Here is a 23600-nt window from a genome sequence, read left to right on the forward strand (position 1 = left end):
GATATGGACAATGTTTGGTTTCAATAGGATGGGGCAACAGCCCACACTTCTTGACGTGCGATGGGGATTTTGAGGGAGATGATCCCTGGTCATTTGATCTCATTGCGTGGTGACATCGGGTGGCCTGCCCGTTCACCTGATTTAAATCCGTGCGTTTTTTTTTTCTCTGGGCATACCTCAAGTCAAAGGTAAATATAAATCATCCTCGATCTATTTAACAACATTAAAGATGCAATTCATCAAGAAATTACCGACATTCCACATGGAATGACCCGCTGAGTTATAGACAACCTTCGTGAACGCCTTCGACAGTGTGTGGACAATAATGGACCCTATTTGACTGATTTAATTTTTAAAACATAATGAAACAGAATGGCATTACAGTATAGGTACTCTTCGAAAAAAATCAATTGTTTCTTTACTTTATTTGCCTTTTATTTAACCTACAAATGTGTCAGATCATTTTGCCTGACCCTGTATTTTTCCATTCATCAAGTCAAGTACGAAGTGTCATCTCTGCTGTATGTTGCACATACAATGCATTTGACAATAAAGATGACTTGACTATCCCAGCCGCTTTTCCCCACTGTATGTATATATATAATTAATATTCTATATTTTTGTGTTAGTGCACACTGCACCCTAAGCATCCTCTCAGTTTCACTAGCACAAAAAAATAAAAATAAAATAATATAACAAAGCAGGTCACCTTTAACCTACGGCGGCGCGTGACCTGCATCACCTGAAGTTGTTTGCGCTCAGCAATCTGCACTTGCAGCTTGCGATCAGATCTGTTGCCATATATCTGCTTTATTTTTTATTATTCTCATTCAAAGTTTGTTTCATGTGCAATTCACTGATGGCACTGGCAAAGAATGGAGCGGCAGGAGAAGCATTTTAAAACGGTACACGTACGTACAATAATTTCTTCTGACGCTGCAAAAGTGCGTCCCATGCCTCTGCGTCAGGACTCGACTAAAGTAGGCAGTGATTTCCTTTTCATGAACTCAAAACACTCTTGTATCCACTATATTTTTCTGCTTCGTTCATGTTAGGGGTGGTTATGGCTGTTGCTCATCACTGTGGGTCTCCCCCTCTCCAGACTCCATGTTCCATTAATGAGTGTAAATTATTGTCTGGCAACCAGTTCAGGGTGTACCCCACCTGCTGCCCGAAGACAGCTGGGATAGGCTCCAGAACGCCTCCGACCCTTGTGAGGATAAGCAGATTAGAAAATGGATGGATAAATATGAATTACAATATTTGGTGACAAGCAAGCGTGTTCCCGACGCTGGTTGCATTTAAAGAGGTCTGAAACCAGTTTTGTCGTTTATAGACAAGATAAGTCATGCACGTACCCATGAACTAGGTAACTGCATAGTTATTTTAGCCTCCACCAGGTAATAAATAATGTAAATGTATTGTTTACCATGAAAAAAAATCAAATTCACTCATTTAGTTTATCATATCAGCTCATATGGAGAGGCCATTCTGTGTGTGTGTGTGTGCGCGCGCGTGCGTGCGTGATACAAGCTCGCCAAAAACAACCAACCCAAAACGCTGTTGTGGAAAAGTTGTGACCAGCACATTGAGTACGCTATGAAAAAAGTTGGGTTGTATTCAACGGCTATGCCGACATGTTCACGAGCTTCATAGGCCTAGAGCGACATCTACTGGTAAAACTGTAATTTGGAAAAAAAATCGATCTTAAAACTGTGTAGATTTCTCCATTTCATATTCACTGTTATCACATTCTGTCCAGAATATTTATATAGCGCCCTATCAGTGCTTGTCTATAAAGGTAGAATATTGAAATTTTCATGTACCCGTGTTTTAAATATAGGCCTACATAATAACAAGTGGTAATAAGTGGTTTGGCTATCATCAGCATTAATAATAATAATAATAATAATAATAGATTTCATTTATAAGCGCCTTTCAAAACACTCAAGGACACTTTACAATCAAAACAAGAACAATAAAACCACAGATAAAATTATAAATAATAAAAGGAGAGATGAATTTAAACTGAATTTAGCGACTCGAAATAGTTGACGGCGGCAACATCGTCGCCGCACGGAGCACCAGCCGACCCTAATGGGGAAATTGCTCAAAAACTCTCAGGTGATGATCTGAATACTGATTTTGCAGACCGGAAATGCAGACGTATGCCGCTGTTGGGCCTCTACCAACTGGTGCTTGCACATTTTTGGGGGAATTTGTATGTAAAGTTCCTTATTTATGTTTAATTCCAAATGTGTATTTAATAGTAGTGGCTTTTTTTCTAATTATTTATTTTTATGTATTTGGGTATATGGTGCCACATTGAGTGTTTTATAAAGACTGAATTGTTTTATCTCTTATTTTTTGAACGTTTTTTTAAACATTAACATTGAGAAGTTACTTTGTAAAATAAAGCAAAAGTGACAAATATATTGTTCATTTCTGCCAGGGGTGGTGCGGGGTGTGTATCTGTTTAATGTGTATTAAGCAGCAGTGGCGGGTTGTTGACCTGCGTGATCTACACGTGCATTCAAGCTGGTGCGGGGCACCGTGGGCATGGTCCCGTTGCAGCTAGTCAGGGTGCTCCGAAGCTGTCGGCCTTCGAATGAGACAGACCTAACTATTTAGAACGGAGGTAGTACCAACACACAGGCTACAGCATCCAAATCAAACTTGCGCAGGCCGGACTATCATTAAACTTTAATATCAAGGCGGGGTCCTCAAACTAGCATCCTGTGGGCCGCGAATTGGAGACCTCTGGTATATACTGTATTGTTACAATGTATATTTGAATAAATGCATTTTTTTTCTTTGAAAACCTGATGCGGCCCAGCCTCACCCAGATCCAAGCTCCAGCGGCCCCCAGGTATTTGAGACCCCTGATATATACTGTACATGTTTGTATATTCCGATATTATTTGAGACTATTAATACGCGTGCTCTTTTCTATTGACAAGCTCCAATGAAAAATAAGCAGGAAGTACAAGTTTATATTCTTGCAGAGATTAATCGGGTTTGAAGAAAAGTCAGAAGAAATCATTGTAACAGGACTGCAGTCTCACAGTGTTACTGCTTCTGGAAACAAAGCTTTATAAATCTCTCTCATTTTCTGTGGCGTTTCTTTGATTTCGCTGGCTCCTTCAGGTGGGAACTTGAGCTTGTCTTCCTGTATGGGAGAAGTGTATTCAGTACAAAGTGGACATGAGCTACACTTCTACATGCACTGTTCAAAAAACAGGTTTAGCGCCATACAAACATGGGACCAAAATAAATCCTTTCCAAATCTTTTCAACCGTTACTGTGACCTATACCTGGTACAACTAAATGGGGAGAACAAGAAAATCTTTTTTAAAAAGGGAAGTAAAAACAGACTGAGATACTGTGTCGGCAAATGTGAGCCCATCCGCTTATAAATGGAAACTTTTCGTGTCCATTTAATCTTTAAAGCTAAAAACGTTCTTTTTTTTGTGTTATGATCAGTGAAAACTAATTTCACCACTCCAATATATATTGGGACTGACAGATTGTATGACATGACTGCCGACCGAAACGACGCAATGACTGCACTTGCTTGAAATTTGATGGTGACTTTACTTGCTTGATTTTTTTTTTTTTTTTGACAACAACTTGAAACTTGCACATATATGAGTTCCTTTCACCTCTGCTAAAGGTGGGTTAAAGGTTGCAGGAAATTCTTACTTGTGAGCTCTGTCCGTTGCCTCTGGTTGAAGTATGACCACTTCATCTTCTTCGCTGTCAGATATCTCAACCACATCTTCTGGAATGAAAGGCAAACTCAGGTCAGTTAATTGCTTCCTTGAAATTATGAGAATTAACTTTCAATTGGACACCATTGCACTGAAGAAATACACTTTCCCTACCGTGTACTTTTTGTTTTTCGCCAACCTCCATCATTGTTTGCTTATCTTCATCACTGTTGAAAGCTTCCTCCTCATCTTGGTAATATTCCTCGATTCCCCAGCTGTTTTGAAGATCTTTGCCCACCTGTCCCATGCCTGGGAGTGGCACGAGCAGCGACTGACTTCTAGTATTGGCTTATTAAGGTTCCACAATTAAATACAAAAGAAAGCAAAAAAAAAAAACTTTATTTTTACGTCAGATGAAAGATACGTCTGAGGAGGAACCTCGGCGTTCAGGACAATATCATTGGCTCGTTCGGTCACATCTGTCATTTCAACTGCCGTCTCGTCCTTTTTTAAAGCAGTGATTCGCTCTTGAGGCATAGACTCTGCAAAGCCACACTTGCCACCTGCCTTCCTGGAAAACATTCATATCGTAATGTTAGCATAGAATAGGAGCTGGACTTCCACCATTTAATGCTCACATATGGGTGTGTCAACTCACCGGGCTGTTTTGTCATTCTCCAAAGCTTTCATGATGAGTTTTGTGATTTCAGACACTTTGACGCTGGCTATTTTACTGCATCTCATTACCTTCAATGCCAGAAAGATAACAATGCGCTGTTTCAATGAGTAAAAACTCCAAAAGCCAGTAACAGAAGTCCATGAACCTGCTCTTTGAGCAACATGATGCCGCCACTCGACTGGATGGAGCAGATTTCCCTGTGCTTGTTCATTGCAATCATCAGCAAGCCGTCCATGACGCGCTCCTCCCGTTCACATGGATCTACGAGCAAATAGGTCCTGCATAGAAAGCAAGAGGCACAATAAGTAATCAAACTGGGCTTGACTCCGTTTTTGCATATTTCCACTACGCAGTGGAGACGAGGCTTGTTCCAGTAGTTGTATTTAATCTCTTGCTTGGAATAATTATAAAACAAAATCAAAGTAAATGTAGTCAAGCAAGGCTGCATTTGTCTTTGACACACAAATACAAAGTGAAGACACTCACAAGGAACATGGAGCAGCCACAAACACTGAACTAACCGCATTAATGTGGATGGCGAATCTGATCTGGAGTTAGTGCTCCTGATATTACTCACTAGGTCACGCACTTTAAAGGCAGCGAGACTTTCAGTTTAATTACAATCTATAAAACCAGTTCATTTCCTGACAAACCCGTTTATTATGTTATATTATGCTTTTATATTTATACCTTACAATACTGTGCCACATTTCTTTACGAAAAAATATATCACAAAAAATTGGATTTTGTGGGGCCTGGAACAGACAAGCGGTATTTCATTTCAATGGGGAAATGTTATTTGATGTACAAGTAAATTACCGGTACTCAATTTACAAGCTTAGTCGCAGAACGGATGACACTCATAATAGGCAGTGCATTCCAAATTCGTCGTACTTTGTGTTCATCAACAATTTAAATATGAATAGTCGTCTGTAGGTTAGCAACATGCAGCATTAGTATATATGCTCTAATATCTGACACAAGCAAAGGACTAACAATGGGGTTGAAGGTGAAGTATTTGCAAACCTTACAATTCATAACGGACCACTGATGAAGCTGTAGGACTGTTTACATGGTCATTTTTAGAGAGGTGACGTTATAGATTACTTATTGTCACTTTTCCCTGTGGAGCTTAGACCGTTTTCACAGGAGGAAGCATGAAATAATCACTAGTGGGTTTTTATATGCCCTCCCGAGATCACCGCTACAGTAAGTCTCTACACACAAACTGTGCTGTATATGAAACCAAAAGGAACAGTACCGGTACAAGAAAGTGCTTCATAACCAGATACTGCGGTGGCACTCTAAAACGGTGTTTTAGTACATCAAGGAAATGCTCAGAAATCATTTCACATTAATCTGCCTTAACTATCTGTATATTCTTGTGTTTTTCAAACAGACTGAAACACTTTTATATATTAAAATCTGTCTTATATGCTGCAATCTTACCCTTGCTGGAAAAAGGCAAAGCTGACGCTGATGGGCATGTGGTAGATACTAAGAGGAATGGGATCTCTTTCATCAGGACTATACTGGGAGAGCAGAAACAACCGGTTGCAGCATATACACAGAGCATGGCACTCAGAATAAATGATTATAAACTGCGGTGACTATTACTGACTCACCACAGTGACTTCATCTCCTTGGATGCCAACATCAGGTCGTCTGAAGTGGCACAGGGAGGCGATTGCGGTGATGCTGGCGGCATCCATCAGGTTGCCATCATGATTCAGCATGTGTACATCCACCCGAATTTGCCATACCTGGTCATAGAAATGTGGCGCGGTCACCATCAACCACAGAGAAAGGGCTTTTGACTTTTCAACTGTTGAGGTTTACCTTTTCGCCGGACACCACACATAAGGACTCCAGATCAATGCACTTGGAGTTCCTTAAGCATCTCTCCAGCTGTCGGTTTAGCTTCACCGACAACTCTGACTGTCTTCAGAGAAAGAAATTCATGAGCCGTTTTTATTTTCTCTGAAGTAATTCAGCAATATGTGATATGTGTCCGTCCCCCACGCCCTCAGGTGCAGCAACTAAATACACACACTCATTTAATGGAGAGTACAATTACGCAAACAAATCAGTTGTCAGTTTTTTGATTTACCTGCCCTGTTCGAATGCAGGTGAAGCCATGGGTGACAGCTCTATATTGAAGAACATGATTCCCTCATTTGGTCGGTTCTCTTTGGGAGCGACGAGCTCACAGGATACCTGAGCCATTACCCTGTATCAAGAAAAGAATCACAAAATAGATGTATGGATACGTTGACAAGATCAGATCATGCATGACCTTAAACAGGTTATGTGGGAGAAAAAGCGTTAATGGAATGCTTGATGAGCACAACTCAAGAAGCATGTTCAGCATTTTGAAAATACAGTGATGCAGAAGGGTTGTTTTTTTTGTCTTTAAACCAAAGAATTGTGAGTATTTAGTAGGTGCTGTGCTTTTGAGAGAAAATGCGATGCTTGAAGATCGTATGCCGTGATTCCCGAGAGACGAGTGATGTCATAGATGAGGTGCGAGACATCACTGGTTCAGGAAATGGTTCGAGTGTTGGTGCGATTGATGAACATACAATATTTGCCTGTGACAAAGGTGATTATTCCTTCATGGAGCCAACTAAAAAAACAATTTCAGTAAATCTCTCTGAGTAAAGCCCCTATCCCATTGAGCTGCAAACAATTGCAAGTGTTTTCAAAGGCAGCCAATGGTGCGTTCTCGTCAGTGCTCATTCAATGGTAAATATTTGCCAAACAGTCACAAAAAATGTTCAAAATTCCCTTGCAACAAGAAAAAACTAACCCTGACCTTCACTGCCTTCGAAAACACTCGCAACTGTTCACAGCTCAGTTGGATGGGGGCTTAAGGTACCACACACAATCTGCCTGGATGCAATGACATTACATCACAGGTACAGTGTATTTTGCACCCCTGCATCCTGTGTAGGATTTTCTCAATGGCCGGAGACCGTATTTCCAAAGAGAGAAACAGACAGCCCAAACACATTGGAGAAAAGATTGTTTCTTCATAAATATGAATAAAATCCCCATCGCCTCTTTATTCATTAGCATAATCAATAAACAATCATTTGAAAAGTCCCTTTTTCAAGTTGGGAACACCGGATGGCCAGAAGAATTGATTAATTTCATACCATATCCTTATCGACACGTTGACTACGAACGGATTCAATCAAGGAACCAGGCAAAACCAAACTAACGTGGTATTATTTCAGTGATTATACAAATGCTGACTGACCCTGTTCCATCACGACTTGAAATGGCAATCAAGGTTTGTGTGCATACTGTATTGAGAGCATTGAGAAATTTACCTTTACTGTATCTCTAGATGGAAAACAGAATGAATTTCATTTTTCACTTGCCGTCAAAACAGGTCAACATTTTTGCCATCACAGAGCACAATATCACATTTTAAACAGAATAACATTTAAAGTGTTCTATTTGTGGTCAGTCGTTCACCTCGTTTTGCCCAGTTCCACGAAACAGCATCCAAAGTCAGTCCCAAACATGATCTTTAATTTCCTGTAGTCATAAGTCTGCCGTCCATCCAGGCGCTGCAGGAAGAAATGCATCGATCCATGTACACTTGACTCCATATACACGAGACAACAGCACAGTGGACGTTTTATCCGCGAAATACTTGCACTTGGTTCATTTCAGTGATAACACAAAAACATTGACAATGCTTTGTCGGATTCATGTGGTTCCAAAACGAAATGGCAATATTTACCTTTTTCTCTTGGATGGCTTTAAGCAAGAAATCTCGCTCGCAATTTGACAAAGGAGTCTCCTTCATTCTGTTCTATTCGTTTCTAACCTACGTTAAAACTCCGACTGCATGCCTACCAAAAGCATGCCACCGCCATTATTATTGTTGTGAACTTTAACCCGGAAACACATGACGTCACACAAAACAATGGTTCGGCGTTTTCTTGTTCGCTCTTCCACAATTACTATTTCGCGCACTATCTTTTGTGAACCAAATGAACCAAAAAATGAAAATGATTTTTTTTCAGGACTTCTATATTTCATGTTCGTTTATTCAACTTTATTTTTCCAATTCCGAGTTGGCTACAGACAGCAGTGTAAAAAAAAAAGTACATATTCTTTTTTTTTTTTTTAAATGAAGAGTTTTGAAATAATTGTTGACCTCCATCAAAAAAGAATTAATGGAATTTTGAAAAGTACATTCATGATGTGTTTGTTGGAACATTTAGTGCTCAGAATGTCAATATCGTTTAGAGTATATAGCGGTTACTATAAAGTACTGGTTCATCGTTTTGTTTTAATAGACTCCAATAATTCTTATTATTCCACTCTGGTTAGAATTCATTCCAGAATGAAATTATTTAAATTCAACAGGAAATGCCTTTTCCGTTAACCAATAAGGAATTGACCATTACAGTTGAATAAGTCCTTCAGTAAAATAATGTTTGAGTCAATCTGATTTTGAAAATACTGTATAGTGATTTGTTCCTGTTAAGAGTACATTCATCCAACCATCCACTTTCTAATCCGTTCATCCCAGCTGTCTTCGGGCAGGAGGCGGGGTACACGCTGAACTGGTTGCCAGCCAATCGAAGGGCATCTAACAATAACTGGTCAGAGGAAATTAATTTAAACAAGGGTTATGCTCGTATTGATCTCTGGAGTAGGTGCAAATCATCAGCATATCGCGTAACTGCATAAAGCGTTTTTAACAAAGAGATTGTACGTTACACACGGAAGCATTACATAATAGAAAGTTAATACTACTCACTGTTTTACGGAATAAACTAACAGTGATTATTAGTTACGTTGATTGATCGTCACAAAAAAGTGTCTCCTGGAAGCGCCGTTAATGCGCGTTTTTCCAATTGGTCTGAGTGCAATGCTTTTATTTTAAAATCTACCCCACCACCACTTCCTGTCTAGGTCGAACACAGAATCAATTCCCACCACTTCCTGTCTGAGGGTGCATCTCCTCCGACCATATCCGTTTGGTGGTGTTGAAAAGATTTGATAATTCTGGCGCTGGGATCTGAGATGCCGCTGTCACAGTGTGCATGACGTAAACACCAGTGGACCGGTGGGGGTGGGGGGACACCAAAATGAATCAATTCGCCATTAGTTATCGTGATTTTTTTAACAACTAAAGAATATACTATTTGTGAAATGCTTTTTGTGACTGACATTAATGAACTTCCTGAACTGCCTCCTATGTTGAACATAGGCTGCTGGATGAAACGGGGAAAGGCGTTTCGTTTCGAAGCCCAACACTGAGCATCTACATAAATGCGCATGCGCATTTGTTTGCAGTCGAGCCGTTACATTCTTTGTAGTGATGGGAATTCCGGCTCTTTTTAGAGAGCCGGTTCTTTTGGCTCGGCTCACTAAAAAGAGCCTGCTCTTTCGGCTCCCAAATGGCTCCTCAGTTTTTTTGTTGCTTAAATTAATTTACTACCAAAAATAATGTAAAATTATATGTAAAATGAATTACTAATGTAAAAATTATACAGTATATCAAATATTTATTATTTATATGGCTTGATTTATATTCTTCTGAACATACTCAACATGGAGTACATGGAGTGCTACAAAAAATAAATTACAAAGTACAAAAACAAAGACCCATCTCAAAACAAGGTCAACAAAAAGTTCCAATCTCTGATTGTGTATATTTATAAGCTTTTAACTATTTGCAGTAAAACAACATAAGTAAGATTTGATTACCACACAACAGATTATGAATTAAAATTTGATATTGGATATTTTAACCTTGCACAGTCTACACGTTGCCTTTGAACTATCAATTAAGTTGAAATGAGTCCAAATTTCACTGCGTTTCCTTTCCATTTTCTCGCCTTTCCACTTTCCACTGTGTTGTTTTTTCTCTGTAGCGCTATCTATCGAGCTCTCTCTCGTCTCCCTGTCTCTCCTGTTCGTGTGCTGCTGTTTTGTGTGTCTCTAACTCCTCCCCATTCTCTTCACTGCAGTGTGTGTGTGTGTGTGTGTGTGTGTGTGTGTGTGTGTGTGTGTGTAACCCTCCCCTCCCTCTTCTACCACGGATCTTAACCAATCACGTGCGGCTTTAACCGAAGGAGCGGAAAAAAAACAGGAGGAAAAAAAAGTCGGCTCCTATTAGAAGCGGCTCCCTTTTAGGAGCCGTCTCCCGTCGTTCACTTCAAAGAGCCGGCTCTAAAAGCCGGTTCGTTCGCGAACGACACATCACTAATTCTCTGGCCTGAGCTGTCAACGGTGGATCCCGTACGTCATTTCAAAGTGTGCGTTCGCAGACACATCGTAGATTAGTTTTGTTAGCGCCTCGCGCAATACAATCGTCCGTTTTCATTTCTTCATTTCTTCATTTATTGTTGTTGGTGTGAGAAGCAGTTTCGCGAGGATTATTCGGCGACAACAAGGCGCGAGGTTTGTGCGCTCTCTTTCATTCTCCATCTCTCCTTCACCCTCCCTCGACATCGCTGCTAATAAAGCGAGCTAACTGGTGTGTGTGTGCGCAATATGTTTCTAAAACCATAGTTTGGACTTCACACGTTGTATGGCGGGTTGGTTTGCTTTGAGTTATTCACTGAGTCAGGCAGCGTCTTTATGACGCGACATTTTAGAAGATAAGCCTGTACTAGATCGCTTTGCGGCGCGCTCTTTCTAGCTGTTGTGGTGATGATGAGGACACATTGGCTGGAGAGGAGCAGGTGCCTCTGCAGAAAGCCTTCATGTCGGCACAGTTTGGAGGTCGCAGTTTTCACAAGCAGCCATGTTAGCTCAATGATCTGTCCCAGGACTTCGAGGCTCTTGTGTTGTTTCGCCAATAGCTTGCTTACTCATTGGGCTGGATAGAGATGCTGGGCCAAGTACACGCACACCATTGCGGGGTTGATTGTGGAATGTACTGGTCACTCATTCACATCTGTGCTGTTTAGATAACACTTGGAATCCACGTCCCTCCTGCTTTACCCCTTTCACTCGTTTGATAGATTCAAACCCAGTCTGTCAAATTCATTGTGTGAACAAAAATCTTGTGTTTTTAAGCTATAGAAAACAGAATTTTCTCATTTGCTTGTCAAGCAGTCCAAATAAAATTGTATTCTGTTTGTCCAACACACACAAAAAGAAGTAGCTAGTACCCACGCAATTGTGGGTACTAGCTTTACTTCAAATTATATGGAAAGTCTTTTTTGATGAATTATTGAAGTCAATTGCATTGGTGCTCATGTCCCTTGCAGTATTTCATGTTGCAAACACGTACGATAAGTTTCATCATTGTACTTGTTGTATCTGACTGACCAATCAGATGCAGCCTAAAATGCACGTTGTCATCCATTAGAACAGTATCGAGGGATGATACTACCACCCAATAAATTTAAGGGGATATGTATCCATCCATTTTCTAATGTGGTTTTCCTCACAAGCTGGAGCCTATCCCAGCTGTCTACGGGCAGTAGGTGGACTACACCCAGAACTGGTTGCCAGACAATCACAGGGTACACATAGACAAACAACCATTTGCGCTCACAATCACACTTAGGGACAATTTGGAGTGCCCAATCAACTTGCCATGCATGTTTTTGAAATGTGGGAGGAAACCGGATTACCTGGAGAAAACCCACACAGGTATGGGGAGAACATGCAAGCTCCACACAGGAAGGATATATAAGAAATCCTTGCAATGGAGAAATTCCCAATTCACAGCAGCAAAGTTATGAAAGGAAGAAGTAGAAGAACTAAATATGGGAGCTGCTGGAAAGGCAGCCACTCTTGAAGTCAGAATAACAAAACAACACCACACAACACATAAGACACAGACAGTAGTGCAATCTTGATCACTTTTCTTGCATACACTTTGTTGTTTTCTAGCAGTTCTAGATGAAAGAGGAGAGGATCAAAGTGGCCTTTCACCAGTGGATCAGGGACGTCATGCTGAAAATGTGGACACGTCTGCGACAAGCGAAGTTTTGAAAGCAAACACGAAGCTGTAGCGTCCATTGACGAAAAGAGATTGTCTCACATATCCTGTCCCATATAATCCGCTGTAACTCCAAGCCGCGACTCCAGTTCCACATCCGCATCGGCGCTCTGTGCTGATGCTCCTTTCTTCTCATCGTCGGCTCCTCAAGCCTTGCATCCATCCAGCCGCAGACTGTCCAACAGCGCCGATCTCTCCGCTGAACAAAGCGGGGCTGGGTAAAATGCTGCCCATTACAGGCACAAAAAAAAACCCACAAGTCAACCAGAGCTGTCCAGCAATGACAGTCAGATGCCACCGACATTCCTCCCAATCAAAAACAGTGCTGGTATTCCCATGCTGCCAAGAAGGCGGAACAACCAAGCACCGAGTCTCCTCCTTGATGAATGTCGTCGCCAAAAAATGCTGAAAATCAATCCAAACCCGGTCTACATGACGCAACAACAACACAAAGTGACAAAACAAACACAAAAACAACAAAATAAAAGCAAGGGTCATGAGAGCACTTGCCGATGGCTGCTTACTCGGGCGCCGTCTTGGACTTCATATACTGTATATATACAGTAATCCCTCATTTCGCACGGTGAATAGGGACCAAAACCACCCGCGATAAACGAAAATCTGCGAAGTAGCAACCTCCCCCTCCCGTATAGGTACATGTGTATGAGTATAAAAAATATAAGGCCAAACTTAATGGTATACATGCATGTTGAAGTAAATTTTGTAGTAATTAACATTACTTGATGCAGTACACTAATAGATTTAAACATGTATAAGTTAGGTTAGTGTATGAGTAACAAAATACAGTAAACATATACATGTATTACTGTATATGTTGCTCTCTGTGACTCGCTGTTGTTTTGCTGACTTTCGCTGCTTCTCGCGGACTGTTTGCGGACTTAAATTTTTTTTTTCATGAATATGTTTGAAAAATCTGCGATGCACTGAAGAAATAGCGAGGATCACTATATATATATATAAAAAAATGGATGTGTGCGTGTGTGTGTGTGTGTTTTATAATAATTGCGAAGAATTCAATCAGCCTGCTTATTTTGCTGCTTGAAAAATGCATTTCTTCTGTTAGATCAGTCATTTCTTGCGGTCCATGTTAAGCATCACAATGGTCAACCCCCAGAACGCATGTTTTTCCAATTTCGTGCAGCCCTCTCGTATTTTTGGGGAATATGAATGGCTTTTTTTCCTAAATGATGGGCAGAAAGTAATGATGCAATAGTGTCACATTTGTAATGGTTAATTAATTCATCAATAGTTAAGTGTTCAAATGACACACAAAAAATCTGTGTTGTGTACTGTATTACCTGCTTTGTAGTTACTGTATTTCACCAAGAGAAATGAACTTTGTTGGGAGCCCGGTGGGAGAATCGTTTACATGTTTGTTGCAATACTTAAGAGGTTCCAAAGTTTGAACGTGCATGTGCTTGCATGGGAACAACTCCATGTTCCGGCTTCCTCCTGCATGTCATGAACGTTGGGTTCATTCAAGACTCTAAATTCGTGGTGTCGGAAAATTGTTCTTTGTTGGCAACGTAAAGAATATCAAGGATGCAAGGGTTATGGTAGGTTATTTATTCTACGAAACACACTAAAATCAACCAAGCAGTTATATATACATCCAAAATTGGACTGATTTGAGGGTTACATTTTCCCCCAAAGTGTAATTTTAACATTTTCAGAGTTAAATTGTGTCTAGAGTAAGTGCTCTTTCACATAGTGTTTGATTAACTCTGCGGAGGTAAATAATTAAGCTCCGCATTTGCACCTGCACTCATCAATCATTTCTGAGATACAAGTCAGCACCGTTTCCCCCCTGTGTTTTGACACGGTAAGTGAACTTGAACCAATTTGCTAAAATCTCGATATAAAATGACTGAGCTCTATTATGTACAATGAGAAGAATGTTACAAGGTCTACGTTTTTACTCGGAATTATGAGTAAATTTGGCCATTTGTACAGTATCTAGCAGTTAGTAATTTACACTGCTATTGTAAAATTAGCCTTTAAGCTAGCTGAGCGGCATGCAGCCAGGGCCTTCAAGGCCTTCTCCGTTGGCCTCAACAGTATCATAAGGATTGACCTGTCGTACATTGACAACTTCATTTGTATCGTTTTGCTTCCACCAAAATTTTTTGTCTTCATTTCATTCTTGGCTGCACATCTTCCACTCATTTTGTGGGTTTATTCCAATCCTTTTTCAGCTTGCGGCCATGTAAATGAATTCTACTAAGGGCCATCACAAAAGTTGTATGTTTTGATGAATGTCAAAATGTATAGTAGAGAACATTCTGCCAACTCCAGGCTGCTCATGCCCCACTTTTTCAATGTTTCTTTAAATTCTTATGTGGGTGCGCTGTTTACTCCAAAAAGGGATATGTGCGTTTGATTACTGGGTACAGTGCATGTAAAATTTTGAGAATTCTTCTGTTGAATAATATAAACAATCTTAAAAGGAATATAACCAGTTACTTTTCTTTTTCAGGAAAATTTGTTCGACATTCAGAACAACACAGGCCAGTCCAAAACTGAATCAACTTCCCAGAACACGGTGGTGCTTAAAGGAGGCTCCGCATCATGAAAATAATTTTAAATTGATGTATTTTATCTGGAAGGCCAACTTGCTAAGCAGAGATCAATGTTTTTGAATCATATGAATAGAAATCGATACATTGAATGGACACTGATGAATCACAAGACCCTTTTATTTATATATGAGGTGTCACAAACACATCTTTTTGGAATCCACCGATTGGATGGATTCCATCGTCCATTTGGGGAATCATTGCTGTTTGAAATGATGAATGATAAACTCTCAAGAGATTGATGTGATCAGCTGGTTAATTGAAATAATCAAATAAATAAGCTATTGTTTATTTGAGTGACAGTTTCTGTTGTATTCTAATGGTGACCCGACTTGAAAATCATAATTAAAAATGGACATTACAATCGATTGCGCAGCTCAGCTCAATAAAATGCCGTGATGAGTATCTCTAATGCCATTGAAGATAAAAAGAATTTGGGCATTTGATTAACTGAGAAATTACTGAAATGTCCACTCCATCCGGTTGTTTTACATGGGAGTCAATAAAACACCGTGCTTGCAAAGGAATTTGTAACAGTTGTGAACTGTGAGCCAGAGTGTGTTGTCTGGTTCAATGAATCATCAAAGGAAAGAAAGGTTCAACGTTTCAAACCTTTTTCTCAATACAATAGTCCTTTGCATTTTAGAGGCATCCAACCTACTTTTATGCTGTTTTGGATCATGGTGTGCTGGAGCAACGGACCCTGAGAGAGAGGACAGATTACACTGGAGACTGGCTGCCAGTCAATCACTGCCATTCAAGTGAACATGCATGTTTTTGGCAAGCGGAAGGAAGCCGGTGTCAAAAGCCATTTTGTCAAACCTCACATGCACCATCCACTGTTGCAGTTAGGAACAAGCAAAGAATGAAATCCAGAACACCTTTTTGAGGTTGTGTGCCTATTGGATACACGATGTGTTATGGAAAAGCTGTTTTGGGAAGAAAATGAGCTATTTTAATCCAAGCAGAGATTGCTCAATGTGCTGATGTGATGGCATGCTCCCTTTTTTCTCTAACCATTTCCTAGCCCTGCATCATTGTATGCACTTTGTCTTGAGTGTTTTATTGTCAGTGTTGTTGCCCTCTCACATAACCACCGCCCTGTTCATTTCTCTTAAAAGATGAAGCTGGACAGGCGCTGGATGCGGCGGATGCCGTTCCTCTTTTTCCTGACCGTGGCACTGGTAATGGCCCAAAAGCAGTCCGAAGTTGAGCGATCGGATGTTGATGAAGAGATTGGTTTGGACGAAGAGGAAATGGAGCCTTTAGTCACTGAAGAGGAGGAGGAGGAAGAGGAGGAGGACATTGAGGAAAATAAGGCAAAAGAAACAGACCATAAAACCACAGCCAGTGACAAGGTGTCCTTTCAAGTGAGTAAAGAATAACTGGACACTAAAAGTGGGACTGGAAGAAATGTGAAAATTGCTACCTGTTAACCCATTTGATTGATGTTGGCTTCCTAGGTGACATATGAGACTCCCGTGCCCACTGGAGATGTGCACTTTGTTGAGACATTTGATGATGGCTCTCTTGACAGGTAATCTCTCATCTGAATGCGAGCAGCACTTCGGCTTTTGCTGTAAAGTGGCACGTGAGCCTCTGGTCAGCATGTGCAGTTGTGCTCATGAGATTACAGACCCTGAGGTTTTGTAAACCGATGAGCACAACTGTTTCAACATATAATGACAAACTGACAAAATGAGAAGCGTGTTCAAACTTAAAAAAGAGTTGACGCTCGTGGCATTAGCTGGAGGAGCTCTTGTATTTCCTTATCTTTGAAAAGTAAAAACTTCATGATGTTCCTACCGTGGAAAGTACTCGCGCCAAACTATAGAATACGCCTATTACACATTTAACGGTTATTTTAAGTCCAATTGTTATCCTCGTAGGTATCTTGTAACGTAATGATATAGGAAAGAGTGAGCGTCTGTCCTTTCTACCGGAGCTGCTTCATGCTTTGCTGTGCATCTAATCTGTTTTGCCATGCTGAAAAGTGAACACGTGTTATGCTTTCAACCGATTGGAATTATTGTTCTGCAAAACTTTACAAAGCAAAGCCGGAGCCTAGATTTGAACCCGCACACACATTCGGCCACCATGCTGCTAAATACTAAACAAATATATCTGAAACAAGCAGGAGTTGTAGTCATTTATTGTTTGTTTGTGTTCTCCTTAGATGGCAGTTGTCCAAAACAGTGAAGGAAGATGCAGATGATGACATCGCCAAATATGATGGTTTGTTTCGATCTTCACTTCAACCAGAAAGTGTGTGGGGGTGTGTGTGTTTTCTCGTGGGTCCTACAAAGCATGCAGCCATTTGCGCCTTGGAAAAAAAAAGGCCGTTGACTTGCTGTGTGTGCTAAATGCAGGAAAGTGGGCTGTGGAACAGCTGAAGGAAAACAAGATTCCAGGAGACCAAGGCTTGGTGCTCAAATCCCGCGCCAAGCATCATGCCATCGCCGCCATGCTGGACAAACCTTTCGTCTTCCAGGATGAACCCCTTGTCGTACAGTCAGTACACACAAATGAATGCATATACGGTATATTTGCTTTTGGGTGTTTATGCCCGTGATGCTTTCTTGATTTCCAACAAAGGAAACGCAGTTTGTTAATGAACAAAAAATGTATTCCCACTTGGCAAAATATATGGAATGGAATTGCTTTGTTGATATTTTTTTGTTTGTCTAGGTATGAAGTTAATTTCCAGGATGGCATTGACTGTGGTGGGGCTTACATTAAACTGCTTTCAGACACTGGTGATGTCAATCTGGTGCGTAAACGTGTTGTCGAGCTTACATGAGACTTGACACAGTCAGCTAATTGATGCCTTACTTACACACACCGCATAAGTTTGTGACCAGAATACCTCATAATACAAACACTTTTTTGTTAATTTATTTTAAAATGTTATTAGAATTGTTTCTAAACTCACTTAATGTCCGGCCTTTCAGGAACAATTCCATGACCGCACGCCCTACTCCATCATGTTTGGACCCGACAAGTGCGGCGAGGACTACAAGCTGCACTTCATCTTCCGTCACCAGAATCCCTTGAACAAAGATTTAGAGGAAAAGCACGCCAAGCGGGCTGATGTGGACCTCAAGAAGTACTACACTGACAAGAAGACTCACCTCTACACTTTGGGTATGGTGGCATGTCGGGCCCCGGCACGCAGGGAAGATTAGGGTTTTCATTTTCTGTGTCTTATGTTGTACTGTGTTTATTTAAAAAAAAAAAATGCTGATTTTTAAATCGCTAATATCGGGCGTTCAACCCTTTCATGCCCTCTGTAACCTGATAACATGATAAGCCGTCCGCTGTAGTAACCGCTGTCCCTGCTCAGGGCGAGGTGCAACTACAGTGCCGTCCTCCAGAAACACCATTATTCTCTGTGCACTTGCATTGAGAACTCACTCAACTTACTCATTCCCAGCCGCCACTACTTTTCCCCTCAAAGTATCAAATAACTCTCATGACAGCACATCTAAATAGTTGCACTTAGAAAGTCAAATATCAGTAATGCATGTCTGTCTGTTCCTCCGTTGCCAGTCCTGAACCCAGACAACAGCTATGAGATGTTCATTGACCAGTTCAGCGTGAGCCGCGGCAACCTGCTGAATGACGTGGTGCCTCCAGTCAACCCGCCCAAAGAGATCGACGATCCAAACGACTCCAAGCCAGAGGACTGGGATGAGAGGGCCAAGATTCCTGACCCCGACGCTGTCAAGCCTGACGACTGGTGAACATCCACACTAGTAGAACTAACTTGGCCAGCAAACTGCCATTTTGAAATGTTGCCAAATGACTGTCGATTTGTAGTAAAAACGACTTTGTGTCAGGGATGAGGATGCACCTGCAAAGATTGAAGACCCAGATGCAGTGCAGCCGGAGGGCTGGCTGGACGAGGAACCTGAATTCATCTCCGATCCGAATTCTGAGAAACCAGAAGACTGGCAAGTAGATAGTGAACACGTTTCCAACAAAACCATACAGTGAAGCGCAGCATACATGCGGTTCGCATTCAGGAATGCACCTTTTCTCTTTTGCAAGATCGATTGTGAAAAAAACGGACCATTTGTTCTTTGGAGCCAAAGCGAAAAAGATAATGCTCTGGCACCATCTGGTAGCAATTTGTTGTTAGGGAAACAATTTTAAGTCAATTGAATTGAGGAGCTTCATTGAGACAAAAGTAGCCATTTGCCACCATCTTGTGTCACCTATAAGTCAAGTCCATTTTATTGAGAGAGCCCTTCATCACAGAATAGCCTCAAAAGGGCTTCACGTGCCCACAGTTGACCAATAGTAACAACATCCCCTGATCTTAACCTCACAGGAGGGCAAGAAAAAAAACCATCTGGGGGGGATGAGAAACCTTGAGAAGGGGCCACAGATGGGGGGGGGGGATAACACTGCCCAGGCTGCAATCTCGTCCGCTGTAGTAACCGCTGTCCCTGCTCAGGGCGAGGTGCAACTACAGTGCCGTCCTCCAGAAACACCATTATTCTCTGTGCACTTGCATTGAGAACTCACTCAACTTACTCATTCCCAGCCGCCACTACTTTTCCCCTCAAAGTATCAAATAACTCTCATGACAGCACATCTAAATAGTTGCACTTAGAAAGTCAAATATCAGTAATGCATGTCTGTCTGTTCCTCCGTTGCCAGTCCTGAACCCAGACAACAGCTATGAGATGTTCATTGACCAGTTCAGCGTGAGCCGCGGCAACCTGCTGAATGACGTGGTGCCTCCAGTCAACCCGCCCAAAGAGATCGACGATCCAAACGACTCCAAGCCAGAGGACTGGGATGAGAGGGCCAAGATTCCTGACCCCGACGCTGTCAAGCCTGACGACTGGTGAACATCCACACTAGTAGAACTAACTTGGCCAGCAAACTGCCATTTTGAAATGTTGCCAAATGACTGTCGATTTGTAGTAAAAACGACTTTGTGTCAGGGATGAGGATGCACCTGCAAAGATTGAAGACCCAGATGCAGTGCAGCCGGAGGGCTGGCTGGACGAGGAACCTGAATTCATCTCCGATCCGAATTCTGAGAAACCAGAAGACTGGCAAGTAGATAGTGAACACGTTTCCAACAAAACCATACAGTGAAGCGCAGCATACATGCGGTTCGCATTCAGGAATGCACCTTTTCTCTTTTGCAAGATCGATTGTGAAAAAAACGGACCATTTGTTCTTTGGAGCCAAAGCGAAAAAGATAATGCTCTGGCACCATCTGGTGGCAATTTGTTGTTAGGGAAACAATTTTAAGTCAATTGAATTGAGGAGCTTCATTGAGACAAAAGTAGCCATTTGCCACCATCTTGTGTCACCTATAAGTCAAGTCCATTTTATTGAGAGAGCCCTTCATCACAGAATAGCCTCAAAAGGGCTTCACGTGCCCACAGTTGACCAATAGTAACAACATCCCCTGATCTTAACCTCACAGGAGGGCAAGAAAAAAAACCATCTGGGGGGGATGAGAAACCTTGAGAAGGGGCCACAGATGGGGGGGGGGGATACCCCTGCCCAGGCTGCAATCTAAATCATGTGGGCAGCATTCAAGAAAATATACTACTATCCAAATAGAATGTTAGAACGACGTCAGACTCCATTTAAGAAGATGAACTGCTACAGGAAGATGCCTCCAGAGAGGTGGTCCTCCTCCAAAAACCGCAGTAGGTCATTACAAACTCTTTGGGGTGGGGGTCAGTTACTCACAGATTTCTGGTATTCTTTTATTTTTTCATCATTTATGCTGCGGAACTATGTAGCCTGACAGCTCTGCTGTGTGTAGGGATAAGGATATGGATGGAGAATGGGAGGCCCTGCAGATCCCCAACCCAGCATGTGAAAATGCTCCAGGGTGTGGGCCATGGAAGCGCCCCATGATAAACAATCCTCAGTACAAGGGCAAGTGGAAAGCCCCACTGGTAGACAACCCCAACTATCAGGTAACTACCAGCTGCCTGACTTTGCTTTGTTTCCTGGTTGGTTTACGAAAGGTTTGCGCATGCAAAAACGGGTGCAGAATTGAATGTTCACGCAAATAGGTATCGAAGCTGGTCTACTAACCAGGCGCTCCCTGAATTGTGTTTACAAAATGCAATTAGTTTTTACACCAATAGACTAAATACTGGACGGAATAGATCCAAATGTACCACACGCAATGTGATGTTTCAAACCTGAGAGAGATTGCGGTGGCTGATTTTGCATCTTTAAATACTGCGTCTGAAAGCCAGGTGCAGAACAATCTGCCACGCTCTTGCGATGAACTTATGTACTACCAACTGATGATCACAGGCGTGCAATCTCATGAGAATAAGTGATGTTGATCTTTTATTTCATTATTACTTTTTCACCAAAGGGTTCCTGGAAGCCACGTAAAGTTATGAACCCTGAATATTTTGAAGACCTGCAGCCATTTAAAATGACGCCTTTCAAAGCAGTGGGCTTAGAACTGTGGTCCATGACTTCCGACATCTACTTCGACAACTTCATTGTCACGTCCCGCAAGGAAGTTGCTGATCGCTGGGCCTCAGACAGCTGGGGTTTGAAGAAGCTCGTGGCCAGTGCTAATGAGGTTAGCGTTAACGCACGCCTCATTAGAACAATAAGTGCGCATACACTGGGTCCTATTAACAAGGGTTAACTTGTCCTCCCTTCAGCCTGGGATTTTTGCTCAGTTGATGATTGCAGCAGAGGAGCGCCCATGGCTCTGGGTGGTCTACGTCCTGACGGTCGGTCTGCCAGTGGGTCTTGTTGTGCTCTTCTGCTGGCCTAAGGTACCATGAGCTATTTCAGTCAAACTTTAATGTTTATCTGCACAATATTAATCCCCCTCCCAAATTTCTCGCAGAAACCCGATGACTATGTGTACAAGAAAGTGGATGTGCCACAGGCTGACATAGAAGAAGAGGATGAAGAAGACGAGGAGGAAGAGGCAGCAGCTGGTGCAGACAAGGATGATGAAGATGTTGAGGCCGCGGACGCTGAAGCACCTGCAGGTGAGACGGACACCTCGACGAATGTTGGTTTTCCCATTTACTCAAACACACTGTACATTCAAACTACAGCAGAGGCTGAGAATGCTACAAATCTAAGAAGTGACCAACCAGAGGGGGATTGTGACATTGAGCGGGGTGGAGAAGAGGAAGAAGTGGAGGAAGAGGAGGAGGAGGAGGAGGAAGAAGAAGAGGAGGAGGAAGAACAAAGCAAAGCTCCTGAGAGACGATTAGAAGAGGAGGAGGTAAGTGAAAAAGTGACATCTGTACCCCAGAAAAGGATTCATTGTGGTCTGGAATCCAGAAATTAGATTGAAAATCGATTGGTCGAAGTTGCATTTATTTGAAGGCATCGTTTGTATTCATGGGCAGCGCATGCGACACTCGACAGCATTGGGCGCATTATCACTGTTTCATTTTACTCACGGTGTCCTTCCTTCCAGCCCGACGGAGACAGTGACGCTGTGGAGAGCAACAAACAATCCGTGAGAAAGAGGAGGGTACGAAAAGACTGAGGTGACAGCGACACCTACTGTCTCCAACTCCCCTGCAGGGACAACGTGGAAGCGCCATCGTTCCTCCATGAGCTGGACTGAACGTGCATTTTCCTCCACAATCTCCCGGTAGCCTCCAGTATCCCGGGCTATCCCATTTTCGTTCATCCTTCTGCGACCAACAAACTACAGCCGGAGCTCCTCCTCATCTCGCCTTTCATATGCATTTCGAGTACTTTGTGCATTACTACTTTTTTCCCCTCCTGCAGTTGATCGTCTGCTTCGAAATATTCATCATTCTTTCTTTGCCTTGTTTAACTATTGCCTGGCAGCCTACCATGTGGTTGTCTCTATGTGGTTCTTTCTCTCTCTCTAGTCATCAATCTGTCTATTCAGAGTAAAGGCAGTGTACAGCATCTGGACTGTCAGCTTTCATGTTCATTGCTTCCAAGAACATGTATAAGGACACAAAGTTCCTAACCTTGTTGAGTTTTTCCACTTTGTAAGAGTTTCAGTCGGAGACAATGAGGTTACCGCAGAGTGAAGAAAGGGGACCTCATAGGTTTCTGTAAATTGTTTCATCCGAGCATTTACTTCGGTGTCTTTATATTGACAATTTAGAGATCAATATCTCTAGTTTCAAATGTTCTGCTCATATAGAATGATGATTAACTTGAAGGGTACGCGGTCGTGCAGAGACCTCCGCTTAAGGCCAATACACCAAAACATTTTTTCCCGCTGTTTATCGGATCGAGCACAGAATCTTTTATCGATGTACACGGTGCATTCCTTTAACAGGTAACAAAATATTCTTGTCCAATGGCTGGAGGGTCATCGTAATTATGTAATGTATGAATCATGGGTGTGTGTCTGTTTGATTTGAGCACCAACTGTGAATGCCTTGCCAGTTCTGTGAGCATATTTTTGCAAAAGCAATGCTTTTTGCGACATTTACGACATGCCCTTGGAAGACAAAGCCCCCTCCCCCCAAATCTCAAAAGCTTTTGTAAAGTTCCCGCCAGACATTGGCATATACCATATCCCCGTTGACATCTGTTTGCAAACTGCACATTGCTCTTGAAAATAAAATAAAATATTTAATATTAGAGTATCTGTCTCAGGTGTAGTC

At 41.9% G+C, this 23600-nt stretch overlaps 2 protein-coding genes across 4 annotated transcripts; one reads left to right on the top strand and one right to left on the bottom strand.

Annotated features, from left to right (window-relative positions):
- Window positions 1–2866: 2866 nt before the first annotated feature.
- Window positions 2867–8304, bottom strand: exosc9 (exosome component 9). Of its 3 annotated transcripts, none has more exons than XM_019889407.1 (12): window positions 8144–8304; window positions 7873–7967; window positions 6500–6619; window positions 6229–6331; window positions 6015–6152; window positions 5839–5921; window positions 4535–4667; window positions 4369–4457; window positions 4135–4281; window positions 3885–4045; window positions 3703–3781; window positions 2867–3169 (listed from the first exon to the last, which is right to left on the bottom strand). In XM_019889407.1, exons 1-12 carry the CDS (start codon window positions 8207–8209, stop codon window positions 3106–3108), a joined length of 1278 nt encoding a protein of 425 aa, XP_019744966.1. In that variant the 5' UTR covers window positions 8210–8304; the 3' UTR covers window positions 2867–3105. The 3 variants fall into 3 exon arrangements, with proteins under 3 accessions (XP_019744966.1, XP_019744965.1, XP_019744964.1); XM_019889406.1 differs by having other exon boundaries at window positions 3703–3778; window positions 3885–4048; window positions 8144–8303; XM_019889405.1 differs by having other exon boundaries at window positions 3885–4048; window positions 8144–8303.
- Window positions 8305–10630: 2326 nt separating this feature from the next.
- Window positions 10631–23577, top strand: clgn (calmegin). The gene is made up of 15 exons (XM_019889378.1): window positions 10631–10821; window positions 16095–16343; window positions 16437–16510; window positions 17150–17208; window positions 17343–17484; window positions 17662–17743; window positions 17925–18117; window positions 18523–18712; window positions 18813–18926; window positions 20771–20927; window positions 21341–21556; window positions 21642–21758; window positions 21833–21980; window positions 22050–22222; window positions 22421–23577. Exons 2-15 carry the CDS (start codon window positions 16095–16097, stop codon window positions 22490–22492), a joined length of 1986 nt encoding a protein of 661 aa, XP_019744937.1. The 5' UTR covers window positions 10631–10821; the 3' UTR covers window positions 22493–23577.
- Window positions 23578–23600: the final 23 nt, after the last annotated feature.

Source organism: Hippocampus comes, unplaced genomic scaffold (assembly GCF_001891065.2).
Source record: "Hippocampus comes isolate QL1 unplaced genomic scaffold, H_comes_QL1_v1.1 scaffold86, whole genome shotgun sequence".
In the NCBI taxonomy this organism is placed as follows: Eukaryota; Metazoa; Chordata; class Actinopteri; order Syngnathiformes; family Syngnathidae; genus Hippocampus; species Hippocampus comes.